At 46.1% G+C, this 24,748-nt stretch overlaps 1 protein-coding gene across 1 annotated transcript in view; it reads right to left on the bottom strand.

Annotated features, from left to right (window-relative positions):
* Nucleotides 1–3,977: 3,977 nt before the first annotated feature.
* The window catches only part of CASQ2 (calsequestrin 2), a 57,587-nt gene continuing 36,816 nt past the window's right edge, over nt 3,978–24,748 (bottom strand). The window contains exons 7-11 of the mRNA XM_005292674.5: nt 20,299–20,344; nt 16,179–16,233; nt 14,716–14,816; nt 14,196–14,270; nt 3,978–7,618 (exon numbers count right to left, since the gene is read on the bottom strand). Of these exons, the coding sequence (XP_005292731.1) occupies nt 7,424–7,618; nt 14,196–14,270; nt 14,716–14,816; nt 16,179–16,233; nt 20,299–20,344 (472 nt within the window). The 3' untranslated portion in view covers nt 3,978–7,423. The remainder of the gene's footprint in view (nt 7,619–14,195; nt 14,271–14,715; nt 14,817–16,178; nt 16,234–20,298; nt 20,345–24,748) is intronic.

Raw genomic sequence — 24,748 nt, 5'->3', positions numbered from 1 at the left:
AACCGGTAGGTTTGTGAGCAGCAGTGTGGTCGCCTGGCAGTGACAGAGCACGGAGATGAGATGAGGTAGTGGGGACAGTTTCTAGCCCTGTCCTTAAATGGACGTTGACAACAGATATTGGAGGGCAGGAGAAAAGGGAGAGGGAGGAGCAGGAGAAAATGAGCATAGGGAGAACTCAGGAGAGAAAGCAAGGGACAGAGTGAGATAGATGGCGAGAGAGAGGAAAAAGAAGAGGAAGGAGGCAAGGGATAGCCTGATTTCCTCCTCACACTGGTTTTCCCCTGGTGTAAGTCCATTGACTTCCTCCTCACTTACACTGGTGTGAGTGAGAGAAGAGTCAGGCCCAGAGCGAGAAGAAAGCATGGAGGTAGGCTACAGGAGGGAAGCTGAGACACTAGGGAAGGCTCTCTGCTTTCATCACACGAGCCACTTGTAATCTGGCTCCAGACACAGGTCTGTGAGCAGCAGGGAACCCCCGGAGCTTTTTATAAAGTTTGTCCTCACCTCTTCAGCCTTGTATTGAACATCTCCCGGGGACTAGCTGAGCAAAGTGAGCCTGATTCTCCCCCATCTCGTGCCTTGTAGCCTCATTTCAATCTGTGCAAAATGGCCGGAAGGAACCGTGGATCACGTACACCACGTGGTAGTGTCTTACATCCGCTCTGCATAGATGCCAGTGGTGACAGGTGGCAGGCAGGCCCAGCACCAGCAGTGGAACACTAGATGCTTGTGGTATTAAGAGTATCAAAGCTCTGTGCCAAGCTCTGTGTGCACAGAGAGCAATCTGCTCTCCCACCGCGTGCTACCTGTTGGCCCAGTTCTACAACTTCTACAGCCTCAAGAAGCCAGGCTCCTGTGTGAGGATGGCTGTGGAGTGAGCCTCCAGTAATAGCCAAAGCTAGCATGAAACAAAAATAATTGTAGTGATTCTGGCCTAATTTCAGAGGGCTGTGGGAGTAGGTGGCAGGATCAGATACATTTCAGTCCAACTGATTATTTCCAGAAATAAGTTCAGCCTTGATAACAAACCACGGAATCATTTTTTAGGCATGGTGTGTGCGGACAGTCAGCAAAGCACCCTGTATCCTGACTGAGCATGTCTGGCTGAGCAGCACAGCTCTGGCGAGGAAATCCTCAAGGGTGTCTTGAATACTTTATCCAGACATAGAGAAGGGACAGTTAAATCTCATGGCCATCATCCCTAGAGGCATCCTCCTGCACATCCAGAGGGTTACTGAGTCTTAAACTACTAGATAAACCATGTGTTCCAATGTGTTTCTCTCCCTTTCATTTTGAAGCTGTCACTTAAATGGTTTGAGATCACCCAGCGTCTGGCTCGCTTAACCATTTTGATCCCTTTTCTTACAGCCATCTAAGGTGAACTGCAAAAGCAAGAGCAGTGGGCTTGTGCCCTTTTTTGCTTCTTTCTGATGGGTAAAGAGGGCCTGACCAGCATGTTGGTTTTTAAAGATATTTTTTGCTTGTGTGCTACAGTGACAGTTCAGATCTTGCCTAGCCCAGAAGTCTCTATGGGAGAACCAGTGAAATGATGATGATAGAGTAAAAGTTGAATGCCTGAGGAGGGCTAGTTCTCTGAAAACATCTTCTCAATGTGCAGCGGCAGTCAAAAAAGCCAACAGAAAGTTAGGAACCATTAGGAAAGGGATAGATAATAAGACACTAAATATCTTAACGCCGCTATGTAAATCCATGGTATACCTTGAATACTGCGTGCAGATCTGGTCACCCCATCTCAAAAATGATATATTAGAACTGGAAAAGGTACAGAAAGGGGCAACAAAATTTATTAAGGGCATGGAACAGCTTCCCTATGAGGAGAGATTAATAAGACTGGGACTTTTCAACTTGGAAAAGAGATGACTGAGGGGTGATACGATACAGGTCTATAAAATCATGACTGGTGTGGAGAAAGTAAATAATGAAGTGTTATTTACTCCTTCTCACAACACAAGAACCAGGGACCACCCAATGAAATTAATAGGCAGCAGGTTTAAAACAAACAAAAGAAAGGACTTCTTCACACAACGCACAGTCATCCTGTAGACCTCTTTGCCAGGGATGCTGTGAAGGCCAAAACTGTAGCAGGGTTCAAAAAAGAACTAGATAAGTTCCTTAGCCAGGATGGGCAGGAATGCAACCCCAAGCTCTGGGTGTCCCTAAGCCTCTGTTTGCCAGAAGCTGGGACTCTGGGAGTGGACGACAGGGAATGGATCACTGGATGATTACCTCTTCTGTTCATTCCCTCTGGAGCACCTGGCATTGGCCATTGTCGGAAGACAGGATACTGGGCTAGTTGGACCATTGGTCTGACCCAGTATGGCTGTTCTTATGTTCTTAAGTGACTATTAGTCAGAGGGTTTAAAACAATATGGGGCATTTCCTGGCAAATGGCTCTTCTGCACCAGTTACAGCTTGAGGTGTAGAGGGGGAGGGGCACATTAAAGTGGCTTTAAAGCACTTTTATGTTTCTTCTATCCTGTGACTATCAGGCTGGTCCTTAGGTGCAATTTAGAGCCACTTCCGGGCTTCTCTAAGCCACACATGCTGGTAATGACTCTTAAGAGACTGCTGCAGCAGCCAGGGCTTGGCAAGATGTGGCGGCCTTCCGGACACATCCTTTCCCCCTATATCTGGGGACAGGGGATGGGGTGGCATAGGAACAGCCATGCTGGCCCTATGCCACCTGGGGAGTCCCCCACTATCTTTGGGTAGCAAGAAGGTAGTTTTGTAACTGCTTTGCACTGGCTGATGAACACAAAGGGACATCCATGGGGGTGGGGGAGTGTCAGGGCCTGGCCCTTCGTTTCTATTTATTTTTATTACCATCTGTTTAATGTAAATAACTAATCAACATTTTGGAGAAAGGGACTCTCTGCTAAGATGTGAGTGCTAACAAGTTGCATCCTGTGAGATAGCCAGCATTCAGAAAGGCCAACATTAAAAAACATTTTTTTGCTGGTCCCCTTCATAACTCATTGACTTTTTATTTTTAACTGAATCAGTGGCCCATGAAAGAAGCTAGATTGACGGCCCTCGGGACTGAATATGTCTCTTTCTCTCCTAGTGAATATGGGCCTGGTAGTGATGGATTAAACGCCAACACCCTCCCCCATCATGCTGCCCTCACAATGGTGCCTCCAGGCTAACAGGGAGGAACCAACTCGAGGGGTGGGAAGTCAATCTCCAGGACTCATTCAGTCTCTGCTGAGACTGACAACAAAGAGGCCAACTAGTGCCAACTATGGTGGCTTTTGGGATGTGAGTCCCCGTGCTCTGGGAATGGGAGCAACACCAGGAATCTCATTTCTTGTAAGCCAAGAAGCCTTTGGTTTATAATGACTGAGTGGGGTTGCATTCAAACCAGCGAACTAGAAGTAAAAGGCACCATCCCCCATCAATCACTGAGCACCCTTCCTTCCATGGTTACTGCTATTCATTAGCAAAGTTGAGTGTAGCTGTTTAATGCTTGACCAGTGACTGTAAGATGTAGTAGTCATAGGTCCCAAGAGACTATGGTCCACCAGTTGTAGCACAGAACCCCCAACATCCCACCAGTCACAGCAGGGAACATGGTAACATTCTAATCACTCCTTTTTCCCCAAAAGAGCTATTGCCCCATTCTGTAAAATCATAGCAGAAAAGGTACTGAAAAGAGACAGAAAACTACTGAGCATTTGGGACATTCCAAATGAATGAAAAAAACGCATTCGAATAAGCTTTCCCTCCTGCTTTCTTCATTGCCAGAACTGCCTCCTTCTCCCCTCCCTTAAAATTTTACTTATTTTTTAAAAAGGCAAAAAACGGAAGAGAATTAAATAGCTGTAGCTTTTTAATTAAGAGGTAAAGTTAAAAAGCTCCCAGATGATCTATGGGTGAAGAGAAGCAGAGAAAGCCATGTTTGAAGAATGGGGAGGGAGAAAGGATAGTACCAAAAGCAACTTCACAGGCCACAGGGATGACAGTTGCATATTTAACTTTTTATTTTATAATACAAAGAAAAGCTTTCTAGTCCAATTTATGAAGCACTGAAATCCCACAGCACAGGATACAACATCACCCACCAATTTCTGCATGGAACATATCCATGTTCTAAGTGTCTCTTTTCCCAAAATAAATATTGCCTGATGCTTTAAAATGCCTTTTTGTATCAGTGTAGCCTTACCAATATTGCTGCACCAGTGCAAGACACATGGTAGGTGGGGCTTGCACAAATGCAACTCACCCCATTTTACACTGGCACAGTGCATCTATGGGAGAGGTTTGCACCAGTGTAGCTAGTGATGCAAATATACCTAATGTAGCCAGGTCCTTAGAGCAGAAAAGACACTGAAAAGAGGCATGCAGAAAGCTAGTGAGCATTTGGGATGTCCCATTAGTGATAATGACCAGGAAAGGATAAAATAACTAATTTGTTTTTCTTCATGTTCACATAAATTAATTATACTTTCAGATTACAAATCTGTGTCTGTTTCAGTGTCTACTCATGTTGGAATTACCCTCCCATGAGCCAGTTCAGACCAATCGAAGAACTGCTCAGCGTAGCTGATGTCACCCAAACAGCTCCTGAGAATGGGTCATAATTTCAAAGAGAGAGAAGCAGATCAGGAAATTGTATAAATAACTAAAATGTGTTTTATAACAGGGATTATAATGGGGGTTGCAGCTAATGTTGTGAACGGTGAGGACAAAAATGCATGGGGTCTTTATTCCCTTGTAATCTGCAAACCTTTCTGATTAGCCAGGAAGGGTGAAACCCTGCTTGCCTTACTCATGTGTGTAGCCCCAAGGTGAAGGCAAAGCCGGTAGTCTTCCCACATGAGGATGCAAGCGGGATCTGTCCCTTAGTGGTGAACTGAGAAGAGAGACTGAAAAATGTTGGCTTTACCCTTTCCTGCACTTTACAATGCATAAAGATGTCCTCACACTTAAATAAAAATCCTGCTTGGTATTTACACGAGGCGTCCCAGGTCCTCACATCCCTCTCTGTGCTGGAGGATCTTAGGGTGACCAGACAGCAAGTGTGAAAAATCAGGACTGGGGTGGGAGGTTAATAGGAGCCTATATAAGAAAATCGGGACTGTCCCTATAAAATCGGGACATCTGGTCACCCTAGAGGATCTTGGGCAGAACTCTGGAGAGTCTGAACCATAAGGTTATCACTGGTGGTTGTAGACTGAGCTGTGACTCCCCCTCACCTCAACCAATGGGAGAAGGGTTAAGACTTAGCACCCCCTTTCCGGAAGCAGTAAGAAAGCAGGAGACAGCTCACAGCACAGCCTAGAGTGACATCATCCTTCAAATCCTCCAAAGCTCTCACCAAGTCTTCTAGAACAGAAAGGGAAGTGAGCGCTTGATGTTCCAAATGTAAATACATAGAAAATCCCCACCCCCACAACGCACATATTTTAAACCTTTGGGACAGAAGCAGGAAAGGGCAGGTTTATAGCTATATGTAGATATAGATAGCACTATAAAATTTTGCTTTGCAGTTCACTTAGACAGAGGCAGTTTCTGGAGTGTAAACCTTAGCTCTTGTTGGGCTAATTCACATTAATACAGTGACCTAATGAGTCCTGATTCTCATCTCACCTCCACCAGCTTTACATCGGTATTAAGTCCATTGACTTCAATAGTTACTTCTGATTTGCCCCAGTGTAAACAAGATCAGAAGGCTGTGTATCTCTAGTAAGAGAGGAGAAACAGACCCTAACTAAGCTAATGAGGCAAGACAATTTGAGGATTAATTCCTACGGGTAAGAATGTCCTCAGATCGTCCTTCTGTTGCACTAAAACCTAATAAAGCAGGACAATTGAAATCTGCAGATGAGGGAAATCCATGAGCCCTAAAGATGTCAAGTTGGTTTATGTATGGATTTCTCACAGACGGCCCTGCATTCTGCAAGATCAAGTTTCTGACCCCTATTGTGAGTGACCCTTTGACTGCAGATGAATGCTGTGATGTCCTTTAGAGTCTGCAGCCAAAAGAGGCTGCCCCCTTAGTACTAAGGGATGTGTGAACAATTTATGTGGAGTATAACTTTCAAATCCAGTCCCACAACTACTTAAAAGCCAGACAATTTGATCCTTTCACTGATGGTTACCACACCAAAATTATTCATCCAATGAGCTTGTCTAGTGAAGCTGAACAGACCTGTCCCCGTCTGGCAATTTGTTCACTGGAAAAGATGCGATGCAGGAATAAGGTTCAGAGAACTCTAGGGTTGTACAGTCATGCAGAATGGGAGGGCTTGTGGGTGGATTACTATGAACGTTTCTTTTGATTTCCACGTATGGCGGGGTGTGCCCCGTATGTAATTTCAAGTTGTGTATTTCATGTGATCTCAATGCACAACGACAAATCAGCTAAGGATCCTTTAAAAGAAGAGCTAGGCCTAAGACAGAGAGTTTAGATCCAGATTCAGATGTGGATGCAAACTTCCCCAAAATTCAGGTAGTTCGTATATGGTGCTCTGGTTCCACCCATCATACAGATGGATCAGAGTGGCAGAGTTCAGATCTGGATTATCTCAAAGCTCTGGGGTCAGGAATCAATGTTTCATTTTAGTCCATTGTTTCTGTACCTCAGAGTTTGGATTCAGACCTTGATTTGAACTCCTCAGGATCTTTCAGACCTGATGTTCTGACCCATCCGTATTTCTACTCTTTCACCAACCTCGCCTGAGTTTGGAGCCTGCAGTGACACACCAATCCAGGCAGGTTTCATGGGTTTGGGTGCAATTGTTTTGCACAGCTCTGCACGAAGGGAATATTCTTTCATTATACGGATAATTGAGATTTTAACTACCACGGCATTTATGATGTCATCAGTGAAGTAGTACCAGACACCCAAAGCAGAGTTTGTGGGATATTGTGGTCTTTGCTGTGCTGTTTAGCTGAGCAGCTGTGAAGGATGTTTTGTTTAATGTGATGGGCAGTATTTTTCAGTGACCTTCCTGGTATCTTACAATGAGATTAGGTTTTAAAATATAAGAGGCCAATTAGCATGGAAATAGAAATTAGCTCCCCACGCCCTTTGGTGACACGGAGAAAGGCCCCCTACCATTTTCCCAGGAGTAACTCACAGAAACGTCAGGGGAAATTCCCGGCAGATTTCTGTTGTCCGTACTGGTGAGGCCTGATTTTCAGCAGTGCTGAGCATCTGCAGCTGTTGTTGATGTCACTGAGGGCTGTGGGTGTGCAGAACCTCTGGAAACCAGGCCAAGGAGTGTTTTTGGTGTTGGGAGCAGGAGGGATGGGAAAGGAGGAGGAGACGGGTATTCTGTGACCGTTGGAAACAGTCTTCATAAGGCCGAGTAGGCGGGACAGCCATTTAGGAGGTACAGCAACCTGCCCCAAGTGAAAAATGCTCACTGTCCGGAAGACAAACTGTACAGGGTCAAATCTAATCATCATCGTCATTGTCGTCGTCATCATCATCGTCATCATCGTCGTCGTCATCATCATTGTCATCATCGTCATCATCGTCATCATCTTCCGTGTTTATCTTCCCAGAGAGCACATCCTCTATCCAGTCTTCCAGCTCCTCAGCTGTGGGCAGGTCATCATCATCCTTGATTTCCATCCAAATACTGTCTGCCTGAAGGAACAGATAACACAGCAAGAAATCAGAGCACCTCCCTACCAGGGGCTGGCTGGTGGTAGGATTACTTCACCTCTCCAAGGAAGGGGTAGGATTAGCTCATTTCTCTAACTAGGTGCGGTGGGATTAGCTCATATGTCAAGCAGGGGCTGGCAGGATTAGCCCCCCCTTTCTAACAGGGGGACTCAGTACTGCTTTACTAAGGCCTGGGCAACATTTAAAATTTAGGTCAGCATAGCTACATCACTCAAGGTTGTGACAAATCCACCCGCTGTAGCCTGGCCCCTGGTGTACATTCAGCGAGGGTGACAGAAGACCTAGCTTCTGTTGCTTGGGATGGTGGTGATCCTACACTAACAGAAAGACCCCTTCCATCGTTGTAGGCTGTGCCTATACTACTGGTTTATGACGGTATAGTTTTTGTAGTGGAGACATGGCCAAAGATTGTAATAGCTGTACTGCATGGAACTGATCATGTTCTTAAACTGATGGTTAGGAACTGGGCAGGTAATAGCATGCATTTTGATCACATTTTTCTCATTATTGGACCAGCTAGCTAATTATATTAACCAATAGTCCATAGGGAAGTAGCTCCTCTGGTTTTAGCCCATTTCACAAATTAGTTTCATATTCCTCTCCTTGTCTCCAACTATCTCCATGGATTTGTTCCACTGGATTTTCCAGACCTCATCATGTCTACTCATCTCCCTGAGCCTTCCACTCTTCTCCTGCCAGCACTCTCTCCGGCCTATCACACAGTCTGGAGGGACACTCTTGGGGTTACAGCAGCTCCTGCCATCTGGAAGAGCCTTTTCCCATAACACCTCTTTGCCTCACTGACTCCACAGTTCATTCCAAATCTGCAGAAAATACTGCCCATCCCCCTGGTCTGTATGTGTTAAACTCTTCTCTCTGCTCATATCATTTAAAGCTGCAAACCACTGTGGATTTCTGTCGGTATGAAAGACACTGTACAAAATAAAGTTGTGGAGTAGTGAGAGGAGGCATAGTCTAGTGGAAGGGGACTCAGGTGACCTGGGATCTATTCCCTGTTTAGCCACAGATTCCTTGCATGACTATGGAGTTTCCCTAGCTGTAAAGCGGAGATAATGACACTATTCGTTCATGCTTTGAAAGGCACTGGAGCAATGAAATCCCCAAAGCAAAGTCTTTCCTTGCCTGAGGGACCTAATTTGCTTGGGGTCCTGATGTATGTTTTGATAAAATGTCTGGTCACATTTCCGCCTCTAGGGAGGGATTAGATCCCCAAGTATTTCCTTTATCAAACAGGAAACTATCAAAAGAGATACAGAGCTTGATCCTGATGCCCTGCGAGTAGTCCCATTGAATTCAATGGCACTGTTTGGGTGAATGAGGGCTACTCCTGTGAGTAAAGACAGCTGAATCAGACTCATTGCTTGTGTGGCAAATATAGCTGCAGTATATTGCAATGCACAGTGGCAGGACTGATACACCGCCACAGTGAGAATAGGCAGTGGGAACCTGGAACAGAATGGTATTTTTATTGGCGGATTTCTAGAGAAGTGATGGGAACAGAGAGGCTACTCCCTCTGAAGTCAATGGAAATGGTGTTACTCCGTTTTATATCAGTGCATCTCAATGGATTTACATCACTGTCAAACTGGAGCATTGCAGTGCTGAATCAGGCCCAACATTTTTCTTTTCTTATACCGCACCAAAATGCACCTTCCTTAAAACGTCCTTCTAGATAAATGGAAAACATACTTAGGAGAATGAACTAAAACTCTTATAACCCCTATGGTCAACAATCTAGCTTGTTTACAAAGAAAACTATAGCAAAGCTGTGGTCAAATGATGGGATTCACCTCTTCTGAAAGATCTCTAGATACATAGGCACCGACTTCCACGCTTTTCCCTGGGTGCTCGACCCCCTCCGCCCCTGCCCCCACTCCACCCCTTCCATGAGGCCCCGCCCCTTCCCACCCGTTCCCTGCCTCCATTCCAACCCCTCCCCAAAATCCCCACCCCAACTCCGCCCCTTCCCTGCCCCTATTCCAACCGCTTCCCCAAATCCCCGCCCCGGCCCCGCCTCTTCTCCTGAGTGCGCCACATTCCTGCTCCTCCCCCGTCCCTCCCAGCATGCCACCAAACAACTGTCCTTCCCAGGGCAGGAAGCGCTGGGAGGTAGGCAGAGGAGCTGGGACACGGCGCGCTCAGGAGGGGAGGAGGAGGTGGGGCGGGGGGTGAGGGGAGCTTGGCTGCCAGTGTGTGCAGAGCACCCACTAATTTTTCCCCGTGGGTGCTCCAGCCCTAGAACACCCATGGACTCAGTGCCTATGTCTAGATAACCTCTGGATAGTAAATATGTTCCAATGGGTAACCGGCATTCATGGCCAATATCTCATTACGTGTCATGTTCTTGCTACCAACTGGTCTACTCCCATAAATTTCCATTGGTGTCTATTTAATATAACTTTAAAATTACTTAAAAGGCAAACAACTGCTGCAAATTCATTAACAGGACATATCTGGGACTAGTATCCAGGGCGCTGGATCCAGGGCATTGGGTTCTATTCCTACATGACCTAGTGGGCAATCTTATGTAAGACATTTCATCTCTCCATGCTTCTGGTTTCCTTCCTTCCCCTGCCTTGTTTATTTAGGCCTGGTCCACAGTAGAAAATTAGGTTGGTTTAACTACATCAGTCAGGGGTGTGAAAAACCCACCCACGCTTGTCTATGCTGAAGCGCTACAGCGGCAAAGCTGCAGCGACACAGCTGAGCCACTGTGGTGCTCTAAGAGTAGACAAGCCCTTAGTCTGTAAGCTCTTCAGGGCAGGGTCCGTCCCTTAATATGTGTACATACAGGGCCTAGCAAAACATGGCCCCAGTTTCTGATCAGGGCCTCTATCCACTGCTTTAATATTGTTAAATGGCTTGGCTTAAACCTCATCTAAACTGTTGTAACCTCCACCCCTCATTTAAGGTTGCTCAGAGACAGATAAACAGCCCCATCTAAGACAAAGGGGTATGTGAGCCCACTCAATGATTTGGATTTTGTGGGTGGAGAGCTCCATTAGGGATTGTTTGTGCATGTGTGTGAGCTAGTCTACACTTAAAATGCTTCAGCAGAGCTGCTGCAGTGTTTCAGTGTAGACACAACCTATGCTGACAGGAGGGATTCTCCTGTCAGCGTGGGTAACCCACCTCCCTGACAGAAAATGTATTCTGTTGACCTAGCACTGTCTACACTGGGGGTTAGGTCTGTATAGCTGCGTCTTTCAGGCATGTGGATTTTAGCAATATAAATCCCTAGTGTAGGCCAGGCCTCTGTGCGGGTGGGTGGGTAGGTGGTACAAAATGAACACAAGCCGAGAGACAACAGAAGAGAGAGACAGAAGCAAGACAGAAGTAAAGTGAGAAAGTCAAGCAGACACTGCCTGAAAGCACAGTAATGTGGCCCTGAAACAAATCTAAGGGGAGGGATAGCTCAGTGGTTTGAGCATTGGCCTGCTAAACCCAGGGTTGTGAGTTCAATCCTTGAGGGAGCCACTTGGGGATCTGGGGCAAAATCAGTACTTGGTCCTGCTAGTGAAGGTAGGGGGCTGGACTCGATGACCTTTCAAGGTCCCTTCCAGTTCTAGGAGATGGGATATCTCCATTAATTTATTTATTTAAGAGAAAAGCTTTTTGGACACAGAGTTCTGGCTGGAAAGGCAGGCTTGGAACAGTGAACATAGAAACCGTCTACTGCTATGTGATTCCTACTGTGTTCAGAGAAACAGGACTTTGTCCATTCTTTGTAAATAAACAAGGCTGCACCAAAGAAAACATCAGCCCCCATCACCAATTTCTACTTCCATGTGGAACACACACAGGGCCTCAAACTTTGATTAGCCACTTGGGTCAGAAGGGGTAACAATATAAATAATCATAATAGTAAATCAGCCACATCTGGTAATCTGTGTAGCTGCTTGATAACTTCTGACCCAAACTTTGCTGTTTTTCTACATTTCCAACTTTTCCACTGACTCCAGTAGGAGCAGGAGCAGGCCTGGAGTTACTTAATAATACTACTGGTTTGCCCTTCTACAGCACCATCCATCCACAGATCTCACAGCACTTGTCAAATAGGAGCAAATGAAATCTTGTAGTATCCCTCCGATACACATGGGTTTCATTATCCCTGCTGTAGAGAAGAGGAAACTGAAGGGTGAACTGATTTGCTCAAGGTCACAGAGGAAGTAGATGGCAGAGCCAGGAATAGACCCCAAGGGTTGGATCCTTAGCTGGCATAAATTGTCATAGCCCATTGAAGTCCCTCTTGACTCTCCTCTGAGGTCAAATTAACATTCAGATTTTTTATTAACAAAATTTCAAACACAAAAAGGGTCGTTAAACCCAGACTCCATGTTATGAGTATTTACATAGTTGAGGGAATTCTGATTCCCAAGCTGCTGCGTTTCCAGACAGCTCCTTTTTATGGTTATAAAAGGTTACATTTCACAGCATCCAGCCATGAAAAGAAGAAGCCTGTAAATCTGGAGTATGTCTTAGAAGTTCTCAGATAATCTCGACGTTTCTGTCAGAATGAGGAAAATGTTTTTTTTTTTTCCTCCATTGTCTTGCCATTTGGCATGTTACGTGCATTTTATTTTCCTGACTGTTCCTTATGGTTAGTTGTTGCTTGGAAGCAGGACTGGGTCCCTCACCTGACTGTCAGTACATACATAGGGAGTTTGCAACCCGACATTAGTCCCACACAAGCCTGGTACAACACAGTGGAAATAATAGCTTTTTAATGGCAAGATTTACTGCTCATAAAACCCAGGCAGGTAGCACAATGGCAAAGTCTGAGTCACCCAGAGCCTGATCCTGGGATGTGCTGAGCACCCTGGACTCCAATGCGAGTTAGGACTCAGCACCTCTCAGCAACTGCACTGGTTACATGGGTATGTTTTGAGTTGATTTGCACTCTCCATGGTAACACAATGGCATGACTTAGAAACAGTTGCCAACCTGGGAGGAAAATTCCATGTGTTTGTGAAGTGCAATAGGACGGGGCTACTTAGCTTTTGTTTTACTGTGCATGCATGTGAAATAGAGTAAGAGTTGAATTATACTCCCCAGATTGTGTGCATGGGTGGGGAGGGACTCGGGGAACCTCCCTCACTCCTCTGGTCTAGTGCACCCTCCCCAGGGCTAGGCTCACTGTGGCTCTCGTCACTAGGGAACATGAAGCGGGGATGGCTGGTCAGTGCTGCCGGCAGTACTGGAGGCCCAGCCTGTGTTTCTGGGCAGAGTGAAGCCAGGATTGTGACTCTTCTGTGCTGGGATGGCTGCATGGTGGAATGTATTGGATATACCTGTTGAACAGGTATGACAAGGGCTTCCCCTACCCTAGGCAGTGAGAAGAATTAAGTCTTTCTTCCTCCTCTGCCCCATTGCAGCTCGAGCCGTGCAGGAGCCCTCACTGGTTTTGTGATCGAGCAGTGTCATGGCTAGAAAAGGGCCTTTGGTTCTAGACTACGGGGGTGTGCAGTTGGGAAGGAACGGCTACACTCACAGTTTGCGTAAGGCCTGGGGGAAAGTGAGGCGTAATTAAATTCCATTAAAAGACCTCAGAGAGAATATGCTAGTGTGGTTATTGTCAGCCAGGTGCCTATGTAAGAACAGCACCTGCTTATGGACCAGTTCTGCTCCCTGTACATTAAACCCAGTGCTGTGGTCTAAGTACATGAGTTCACCCTCATCTGCTTCACGGTTGTGAAGACTGATACATCCACTGACACTATGCTACGCCTGTGATCAAATTCTCCGTAGTGCCACTGAACACAATGGTCTCACAATGGGCTGGAAGCCTAGAGGAAGCCCTGATATTCAATATTCTTTCCACGAAGTTCCCACCATTGTCAATTTATATTGTATCCTTCGGGTTTCTTACTGTTTTTTTAATCTGTGCAGCTGCTCACTGTTGTCTGTTAGTGACCGTCTTTCCTCACACAGTCAAACTGTGCCCTTCTGGTTTTATCATGCAGCTACCCTCTTCCTTCTTTCAGTCCCTAAGCTATCTTTTGCTGCTCTGTTTCTCTGCTGAGACCTATAGAATTCTATGCAAATAAGACCCTACTGTGAGTGACTGACTAGGAAAGACCCCAGGGGAAGTGATGAAAACCTCATAGAATCATAGAATCATAGATTATAGGACTGGAAGGGACCTCGAGAGGTCATCGAGTCCAGTCCCCTGCTTGTACGAGTCATTTAAAATTAAGTTGGATAAAGCACTGGGGAACAGTCTGTAGGGAACAATTGCGCATTGGCCAGAGGTAGCCTACAAGTGACTCAGTAGTAGAACTGGGCCCAAACTGAAACTGGATCTGAACATTCCTGCACTTTGAAGTGTTGAAAATCCAGATCTAAAGGTAAATTTTGTGGCTTAACATTTGCTCTGCTCACCGGGGTGAAATTCTGGTCCCACTGACGTCAACAGCAAAACTTCTATTGACTTCACCGGGGCCAGGATTTTGCCCTAAGTCTTGTCCTTCTTAGCATCTCAGATTCTTACTGGATTTGCTGTGTTTGTCATACTCACATCTGTGACATTTACCACCCCGATTTGTGGCTTGAATAGGTCAATCTTGAAGATCTTCTCCCAATAGGTGATGAGCTGCAGCAATTGGGGGGGAAAAAAGGAAGCTAAGACAAAGGTATTTAAACAACCACTTCATATTAACACAGCCAGCTGGCTATTGAAGAACAAGCCATCCAGTGATCAGTCTGGTCCTGGAAATCAGAGATGGGCTGTCTTGTGTGGCAGTGTAAAGAGCTAACCAGTGGGCTGTCCCAAAAGCATCCATCTAATGGTGGCAACACCAGATCAGTTTCTTCTCCAGCACTGTCATGCAGATTTGACTGGGAGGTATATCCTAGCTGGTTAGTTCCCAGTTTGCCATGTTATGTCTCAACTTCTCCCACATTTTCTCTTCTCTTCCTATACATTCTCTGTGTGCTCTGGTAGGATGAGTGCACACACACACACACACATACACATACACACACACACACACACACACCCCAACAGCCAAGGAGGGAAATGATCCTCTGCCACTCACCAGAGGAAAGTCATCAGGATCGATCCACACAATGCTTAGGTCAGGATTGTTGGTGTTCTCCTTGGCGACTTGCTTCAGAGTCTCCAGGAACTCAAAGCCATCTGAAATGATATATATGAACCTCCTAGTCTCTCAAACAAGCACCCCGATACACGCTCCTTGTTTTGTTGCAATGTCCAGGCTAAAGAGGGCGTACAAGGCTCCTTTTTATTTAAAAAGTTTCTAGCTAACCTCTGTTCCTTGTGATGATGGCTGCTACATGACAATGCTTTGCACTTCTCTAGCAGCCTTCCTCCGAGCATATCAAAATGAATGAAATATCAATTAAGCCTCGTAATCCCTCTGTGAAGTGGGGCATTTGCATTATCCCCATTTTACAGATGGGGAAACTGAGGCACAGAGCGAGTGAAGGGTGGGATTTTCACTAATGCCTGAGTGATTTAGGACCACAAATTCCATTGACTTGTGCTCCTGAATCACTAAGGCACTTTTGAAAATCTCATCCTAAGTGCTTCACCCAAGATCACACAACTAGTCACTGGCAGAATTGGGACAAAAAAACTAACGGTCCTGAATCCTGTTCTCTGCTCACTCAGCTTGTGCAGTAGGACTCTAGGAACTGCCATCTGAAACTAACTAATAGTTCATGCAGAATATTATTTTATCTCCAACAGCTGCCAGAGTCAAAAGCTTCTGAGGAAGATGTAAGCCCCTCACGAATCGCTTGTCTGTGCCACACTGACCAGAGAGAGGGGTAAATTTCTTCCTGACCCGAGCTGGTGACCAATTTAAGGCTTGGAGCATGAGGATTGATAATCCTTGCAATTTAATCCTAACTGGTGTAGTTGCTGAGGCTATTCTTATTCACTGGCTAAAAGTTCACACAAGCATCCTGACTCCAGATCCCTCTCTCCCTTTTCCCACTTTGTGTATGGGGTTCTCGCTGCTCGATGGAGGCAGGCCCTGCTGAACTGGTCTGACAGGCTTGCCAACTGCCAGACTGCATTTGCTTTGGAAACTTTCTCATGCCAGGTAAGGTATGGTAACTGAACTGCAAAGCAGCAGACACACCTTCCTTCTGGGCGACGCTTCCTTGTGGCTGCACTTGTGAAGGGGAGAGAGACTTCCCTTTAGAATCAGCACAGATCCTGGGATGCTCAGTGCAGGGATTGGGATTGGGAAGGGATTGGGAGGAGGAGAAGGTGGCTCCAAGATGTGGAGTCAGTTTAACAGAGTGTAAGCTGATGTAACACACACTGTGGGGCTGGGAGGCAGGAGTCTTGCAGGAAAAGCAACTAGCAAGAAGGGGTGAGGTGGTGTAAGACCTTGGGGCTGAGAAGAGGGCCTATGTGTGAGGCTCATACCAGGCAACCATAATTCAAAGCTGATCCTAGGTACAATAGATTTCCAGCTAGGTGTGGGGAGAGACAGGAGTTATGTGGAGGTGGGGAAGGGCCTCCTACCCGGGTCGTCTTCTTCGGCGAAGGCCACAATGTGAATTCCATCCAGGTCATCCTCCTGTGGACAAGAAAGCTGTTACTGACTGGTCAGGAGAGAGGAGGAGAGAGCATTGAGAGGGGGAGGGGCAGCTCGAGCGCAGGTTGCTGTTGGAGATGAGGAAAAACGGGGTGCCATGAGGAGAAGTATCTGGATGAGGAAGAGAGGGGCACTGTTAAGAGCGTCTGAGACTGAGTCATGATGTGACATTAGAGGGTGGGGCTTAGGTGGGGTAGAGATGTGGAGGTGATGGGTACCACAAAGAAGAGTTTGGCTGGGGTTGCTGTGGAGTAACGCACAGCATTGGATGGGATCTGCTGTGAAAGATGAGGAGGAGGCCACCACGCCAAGCGATAGGGTTGGAAGCGGGGAGAGAAGAAGGAGGAAGAGAGCACTTTGTAAGGCTTGGACGCAGTTGCTAAGAGAGATAAGGATGCTCCTGCAGGCCTGGCAGTGGTGGAGAGGCATTGTTCCTGTAGAAGACCTAGTGCCCCATGGGGTGCTGTAGAGAGCCAGCTGAGTACAGGGTCTTTCTACACTAGCTGGAGCCTGAACTCTCCCAAATGCTTCCCTGCTGCCAGTGCTCAGTGTGCAGGGCCATGGCCATGCCCCACCCCCCACAGACATGCCCCTTCTGGGCTGGTGAGTGATGCCAATAGCATCAGCTGGTGTCCCTCCTCCTCCAATAATGGGAGCAATGAAGAGGCTCAAATGAGTCTCTGTAAGAGGTGAAGAGCATGAGGTTTTGGAGGGGGGTCACTGTGAGTAGTGAGGGGATCAGACTGTGCGGGTGAGAGGTGCGGGGGCTCAGACGGAGCGGGTGAAAGGTGACAGGATCAGACAGAGCAGGTGAGAGGTGAGGGGATCAGACGCGGTGGGTGAGCGGTGAGGGGCTCAGACGCGGTGGGTGAGAGGTGAGGGGATCAGACGGGGCGGATGAGAGAGGAGGGGGCTTAGACGAGGCGGGTGAGAGGGGAGGGGGCTCAGATGGGGCGGGTGAGCAGTGAGGGGGTCAGACAGGGTCGATGAGAGGTGAGGGGCTCAGACGGGGCAGGTGAGAGGTGCGGGGGCTCAGACGGGGCAGGTGAGAGGTGAGGGGATCAGACGGGGCGGGTGAAAGGTGACAGGATCAGACAGAGCAGGTGAGAGGGGAGGGGGCTCAGACGCGGTGGGTGAGCAGTGAGGGGATCAGACGGGGCGGGTGAGTGGTCAGGGGATCAGACAGGGCGGGTGAGAGGGGAGGGGGATCAGACGGGACGGGTGAGAGGTGAGGGGGCTCAGACAGGGCGGGTGAGAGGGGAGGGAGCTCACATGGGGCGGGTGAGCGGTCAGGGGATCAGATGGGGCGGGTGAGAGGGGAGGGGGCTCAGACAGTGCGGGTGAGTGGTGGGGGGATCAGATGGGGCGGGTGAGTGGTGAGGGGATCAGACGGGGCGGGGGAGAGGGGAGGGGGCTCAGACAGTGCGGGTGAGCGGTGGGAGGATCAGATGGGGCGGGTGAGCGGTGGGAGGATCAGATGAGGCGGGTGAGAGGGGAGGGGATCAGACAGGGTTGGTGAGAGGTGAAAGGGCTCAGACGGGGCGGATGAGAGAGGAGGGGGCTCAGGCGGGGCGGGTGAGTGGTGGGGGGATCAGATTGGGTCGTTGAGAGGTGAGGGGGCTCAGCCGGGGCGGGGGAGAGGGGAGGGGGCTCAGACGGGGCGGGGGAGAGGAGGGGGAGGGGGCTCAGAAGGGGCGGGTGAGAAGTGAGGGGATCAGATGAGGCAGGTGAGAGGGGAAGGGGCTCAGACGGGGCGGGGGAGAGGGGAGGTGGCTCAGACGGGGCAGGTTAGAGGGGAAGGGGCTCAGACGGGGCGGGTGAAAGGTGACGGGATCAGACGGGGTCAGTGAGAGGTGATGGGGCTCAGATGGGTGTCTTTGTGAGATCTGACAGACTTAGATGAGGCTGATGTGAGAGGCTTGGGTGATTTGCTCCATGAAAGCTGTGGGGGTGCGAGTAGGGCTTGGCTAATGACATTGGCAAAAGCCAATGTATCAGCCAGGCTGTTTATTGTGCACCTGCTACGAAAGTCGTCTCGGAATTATCCCACGGTAAAGCCTCAGTTTCTTCATCCTCTGCCGATCCCAGTTTTCATTTCAATTGATTTTAATGCAAGAAAAAATTCCCATCTAAATGCTAATTTCTTTTCCCCTTTGAGCCCAGAGGTGACAAAAACACTATCCAAAACTAAAAAGAACAACAACAACACAATAAAACAAGCTAAAGGATTAAATGGAAAACATTATCTTTAAAAACAAGAGACGGTGTCGGGCCTGTCCTAGCTTCTTTGGGGAATCCCATTTTTACAGGGATACTTAGGGCAGATTTGCTACAGAAATCAGACCACAAACAGATTGTGTAGCCTGCAGTTTTGTTTTTCCTTTACATTTGCCAGCAAGATCATTGCACAACAGACTAAAAAAAAAATCTCTCTCTCCTTAGACAAATGGAGCCAGATTCTGATCTCAGCTGCACTTGTGTAAACCTGGAGTAATTCCAGTGATGCCACTGTGACTATTCTGAATTTACACCTCGGTAACTGAGATCAGAATCTAGCCCCTGATCTCTTGTGTATAAAAATCTCCTTACCTTAATGGATGAAAACCCTGTATTTTAACACTGTGGTTATTAGCAAACTTTCCAGCACTGACAATCCATGCTTTTTTCAAGACTATATTATGACATATTTAATATTAAATCAAAATCACTATGGGTGAAATCCTGGTCCCATTGAAGTCAATGATAAAACAAAATGACCATTAACATCACTGGAGCCAGGATTTAACCCAATATATGAAAACCATATTTAAAAAATAACTGAAAACCCTGGGTCCAAGAAGACATAAAGACTGAACGACTCAATCGTCAAGGTTTCGTTGCATCATTTCTTTCCTTATTGTCTCAAGGACTAATTCTGCAATCAGTTCTTTTGAAAATCAGGCCCAAGGTGTCTCAAATTGGGCAGCCAAGCAGACACAGTTGAAAATGTTGGCCCTGAGCTCTTTGGAGAAATAATCGTATCTTCTTCAATGTCTGTAAAGCACCATGGGTGGCAACGCCATGAATGAATAATATTAAGTGAATTTGTCAGAATGCTGGACACAATTGGAGCTCCTGACTGGCTTTTAATGTTACACCCATGCCTATTAGAGCTGAGTCATTTGTAGCAAATAACTCATTCTATGAATGTCACCACTTTCCCCCTGTTCACAGAACATGGAATTCTTGCCTATGTTCTTACATTTCAAATTGCTGGTGAATTTCTTCAGACTCTTTTAACTGCAGTTCATTCAAACTGTGGCTATTACAATCAATGTACAATTTGTTCTGTAACTCATGTGACTAACCTAACAATCCCAGCCTGAATTTTGAATTGGATATCTATTGTAACATTCACAATTCATGCTGTGTAAGTTCCATAAGTCATCCAGAAACAATACTACATGGCTGATCTATCTAATTAATCCTGTGAACACTACAGGTGAATAGAGGATTCCTTACCCAAGGATGTTGAATATGAGTATATTGTAGTCACCATTATAGGCTCAATAAGAGTTACATCTTGAACCAGCTAGAGTGATTACTTAACACTGAAGTGAGAATATCTTCTCCTCTTCTGTACTCTAGACCCAGCTGCTCCAAGAAGCAATTATTTAAGGTGCTGGGAAATTGCTTCTTTAAATCTTGACCCAGAGTGCCATTTGACCAGTTTACGCGAGGAGATGAATTGTTATAGTTATTATGTTTTGATTTTCCTCAGCACTGTGCATTCAACACCATTGTCCCTGATTCTGGCCCCGATTCAGCAGTCTATCTCCAAACAGCAAAGCACTTAAGCATGTGATTAAACTGTACACACTGGAAGCTATGGATGAAGCTGCATAATCATCCAATGTGCTCGTAAAGCTGCAGAGGCTTTGGGGGATAATGCTGCTGTCTAATCATCACAGCTTGGAGCTTTTCTGTAGTAATTCACGAGCCAGAGCAGATTTGTTTCTCATTCAAAGATTTCAGGGGACTAAAGGCTTCCCTCCCTTGCATGCTTACCCAGGTCTCAAACATGTCTTCTGGGCGCAGCTTCCTCAGGGTGGCTCTGGAAAGAAGAAAAGCACCTTCTCTTAGGATGCAGGCAGGTTATTCACATTGCTGGTGTGAATGGAAAAAGCAATCATGGAGCGGATACCTACCAGTGGGATTCACCCCCTTCTGAGTGTGGACAGAAGGGTCAAATTCTGCTCTCATTTCATAGATTCATAGATGCCAAGGCCAGAAGGGACCATTGTGACCATCTAGTCTGACCTCCTGTATAACACAGGCCATAGAACTGCCCCAAAATGATACCCAGAGCAGATCTTTTAGAAAAAACATCCAATCTTGATTTTAAAATTGTCAGTGATGGCGATTCCACCACGACCCTTGGTGCATTGTTCCAATGGTTAATTACCCTCACTGTTAAAAAATTATGCCCTATTACCAGTCTGAATTTGTCTAGCTTCAGCTTCCCTCCATTGGATCGTGTTATTCCCTTCTCTGCCAGATTGATGGGCCCATTATTAAATATTTGGTCCCCATGTAGATACTTAAAGTCTACAATCAAATCACCCCTTAACCTTCTCTTTGTTAAGCTAAACAGACTGAACTCCCGGAGTCTATCGCTATCAGGCATGTTTCCGATACTTTAATCGTTCTTGTGGCTCTTTTCTGAACCCTCTCCAATCTGTCAACATCCTTATTGAATTGTGAGCACCAGAACTGTTTCGGGAACTATTTCAGCAGCAGTTACACCGGTGCCAAATACAGAGGTGAAATAACCTCTCTACTCCTACTCGAGATTCCTGGTTCTGCATCCAAGGATCACATTAGCTCTTTTGGCCACTGTGCCGCACTGGGAACTCATGTTCAGCTGACTTTCCACCATGAACTCCAAATTCTCTTCAGAGTCTCCACTTCCCAGGATAGACTCCCCCATCCTGTAGGTGTGGCCTACATTCTTTTTCCTAAATGAATATATTTACACTGAACCATATTAAAACACATATTGTTTGCTTGAGCCCAGTTTACCAAGCAATCCAGATCGCTCTGTCTCAGTGACCTGTCCTCTTCATTATTTACCACTCCCCCAATTTTTGTGTCATCTGCAAACTTTATAAGTGATGAGTTTATATTTTCTTCCACGGGGTTAATAAATATGTCAAATAGTGTAGCACCAAGAAGCAATCCCTCAGGATCCCACTGGAAACACCCATTTGATGATTCCCTGTGCACAATTACATTTTTAGAACTATCAGCTAGCCAGCTTTTAATCCATTCAATGTGTGCCATGTTCATTTAATATGTTTCTAATTTTTTAATAAAAATGTCATGTGGTATCAAGGCAAACACTTTACAGAAGTCTAAGTATATTACATCAACACTATTACCTTTATCACCCAAACTTGTAATCTCATCACCATTATACTGGTACAACTCTGTTGTCACACCCTACTGGAGACACTTTGGAGATATGGTTCCAAACACCATGGGTTGTCCCATTTGTGTGTAACTGACAGCATAATGTGGCCCATAAGCTTTTTGAGAAGACAAGGTATAGTTCTACAACAATCCAGGGCCATTTACACTCACACTTCCCAAATGAGCCACAATCTCCATTCACTTCTGCTGGTTTTACCTCAGTGTAACTCAACTGACTTCCATGGAGTTACTCCAGATTTACAGAAGAATTAGGACCTATGGGTTTTATGTGAGTAATTGAGAGCAGAATTTGACCGAATATATCTACACTAGAGATAGAGGAACCCCCAAAGAACTGGGAGGTTAGATTCAAATAAACACCCTAAATTTTGGATGCTTATTCAAAATGTCTGAACTGCTTGGGGCTGTAAAAGAACTGGAGATCCTGAGAGAGCAAACGCCCTAATGAGAAGTCAGGTATATCAATTAAGGTTAAAAATACCTTTCAGTCAATGTTGCTAAGCTGATTTACAGCAGCTGAGGATCTGGCCCCATACGAGTAGTCTCTCTGATGGAATTTGGACACTAACCACTCAGAAGTAGGAAGCACAGCGACATGAAAGTGGGTATGGTCTAGTGGTTAAAGCAGAGTGGGCCAAATTCTGTTTTCAGTTAAATGGATGTAAAAATCCAAAGAAACGTCTCTGTACTCAGTGGAATTACTACATAATTTACACTGGTGCAATTGGGAGCAGAATTCGGTCTGGTCTGGAAACCGAGAGTCAAATCTCCTGGCTTCCATTCCCAGCTCTGCACTAATCTGCTGGTGATCTTGGGCAAGTCACATCACTGCTCTATAGATCAGTTTCCTGAGCCATGCACTGGAGATCGTACTGTCCTGCTGTAGCATGCAGGTGTAGTGTGAAGCTGAATTTATGAACCTTTACAAAGCCTTTGTATTTGGAGTTGAAGAATCAGGGTTCTAATTATGACTCCCCCAAGTGTGTGTGAGATTAGGCTAAGAATTATATACTCATAGAATCGTAAGACTGGAAGGGACCTCAAGAGGTCATCTAGTCCAGTCCCCTGCACTCATGGCAGGACTAAGTATTATCTAGACCATCCCTGACAGGTGTTCTTTAAAATCTCCTATGATGAAGATTCCACGACCTCCCTAGGCAATTTATTCTAGTGCTTAACCACTCTGACAGTTAGGAAGTTTTTCCTAATGTCCAACCTAAACCTTCCTTGCTGCAATTTAAGCCCATTGCTTCTTGTCCTATCCTCAGAGGTTAAGGAGAATAATTTTTCTCCCTCCTCCTTATAACAACCTTTTATGTACTTGAACACTGTTATCATGTCCCCACTCAGTCTTCTCGTCTCCCGACTAAACAAACCCAGCTTTTTCAATCTTCCCTCATAAGTCATGTTTTCTAGATCTTTAATCATTTTTGTTGCTCTTCTCTGGACTTTCTCCAATTTGTCCACATCTTTCCTGAAATGTGACACTCAGAACTTGACACAATACTCCTGCTGAGGGCTAATCAGCGCAGAGTGGAGTGGAAGAATTATTTCTTGTGTCTTGCTAACAACTCTCTTGCTAATACATCTCAGAATGATGTTTGCTTTTTTCGCAACAGAGTTACACTGTTGACTCATATTAAGCTTGTGATCCATTATGACCCCCCAGATCCCTTTCTACAGTACTCCTTCCTAGGCAGTCATTTCCCATTTTGTATCTGTGCTACTGATTGTTCCTTCCTAAGTGGAGTACTTTGCATTCGTCCTTATTGAATTTCATCCAATTCATCACCATTTCTCCAGTTTGTCCAGATCATTCTGCATTTTAATCCTATCCTCCAAAGCACTTGCAATCCCTTCCAGCTTCGTATCGTCCACAAACTTGATAAATGTACTCTCTATGTCACTGTCTAAATCACTGATGAAGACATTGAACAGAACTGGACCCAGAACTGATCCCTGCGGAACCCCACTCATTATGCCCTTCCAGCATGATTGTGAACCACTGATAACTACTCCCTGGGAATGGTTTTCCAACCAGTTTTGCACCCTCCTTATAGTAGCTCCATCTAGGTTGTATTTCCCTAGTTTGTTTATGAGAAGGGCATGTGAGACAGACTCAAAATCCTTACTTAAATCAAGCTATACCACATCTACTGCTTCCCCCATCCACAAGGTTTGTTACCCGTTCAAAGAAAGCTATTAGGTTGGTTTGACATGATTTGTTCTTGACAAATCCATGCTGACTGTTACTTATCACCTTATTATCTTCTAGGTGTTTGCAAACTGATTATTTAATTATTTGCTCCACTATCTTTCCAGGTTAGGGTGACCAGACCGCAAGTATGAAAAATCGGGACAGGGGTTCGGAGTGTGGTGTGGTGGTAATAGGAGCCTATATAAGAAAAAGACCCCAAAATCGGGACTATCCCTATAAAATTGGGACATCTGGTCACCATATTCCAGGTACTGACTGGTCTGTAATTCCCCAGATTGTCCTTATTTCCCTTTTTATAGATGGGTACTATATTTACCCTTTTCCAATCCTCTGGAATCTCTCCTGTCTTCCATGACTTTTCGAAGATAATTGCTAATGGCTCAGATACCTCAGATATTCTAGGATGCATTTCATCAGGCCCTGGAGACTTGAAGACATCTAACTATGCCTGTTGCCTGCAGCACATGGATTCACTACAGACTCTCTCTGCTATTCCTTTCCCGCTCTTCTTTTGGGGTTTGAACCTCCACATCCCTGTTTCCTAGCCCACTTTCTCTTTTCTCTCACTGCTTAGGTGAAATCACAGCAGCATGCTCTGGGATGGTGGTGAAGTTGTGATTCAGCAACTCTTCACCACAGGGTGGAGTGCGTACCTAATGAAGATGTGCTGCAAGGTGGAGGAAAGCCCTTGAAGAGTCATCATAGCACATGAGAGGGAGTGGTTGCTTCTGTACATTTGATAGCTTTCTACAATGCCATGGCACCAATACAAAACAGTGATTCCAGGACCTGGCTAGTTCCCGAGTG

The sequence above is a fragment of the Chrysemys picta genome, chromosome 1, assembly GCF_011386835.1.
Source record: "Chrysemys picta bellii isolate R12L10 chromosome 1, ASM1138683v2, whole genome shotgun sequence".
Lineage (NCBI taxonomy): Eukaryota > Metazoa > Chordata > Testudines > Emydidae > Chrysemys > Chrysemys picta.
Note: the sequence above shows the minus strand (reverse complement) of the source record. Positions and strands in the feature narration are given on the sequence as shown.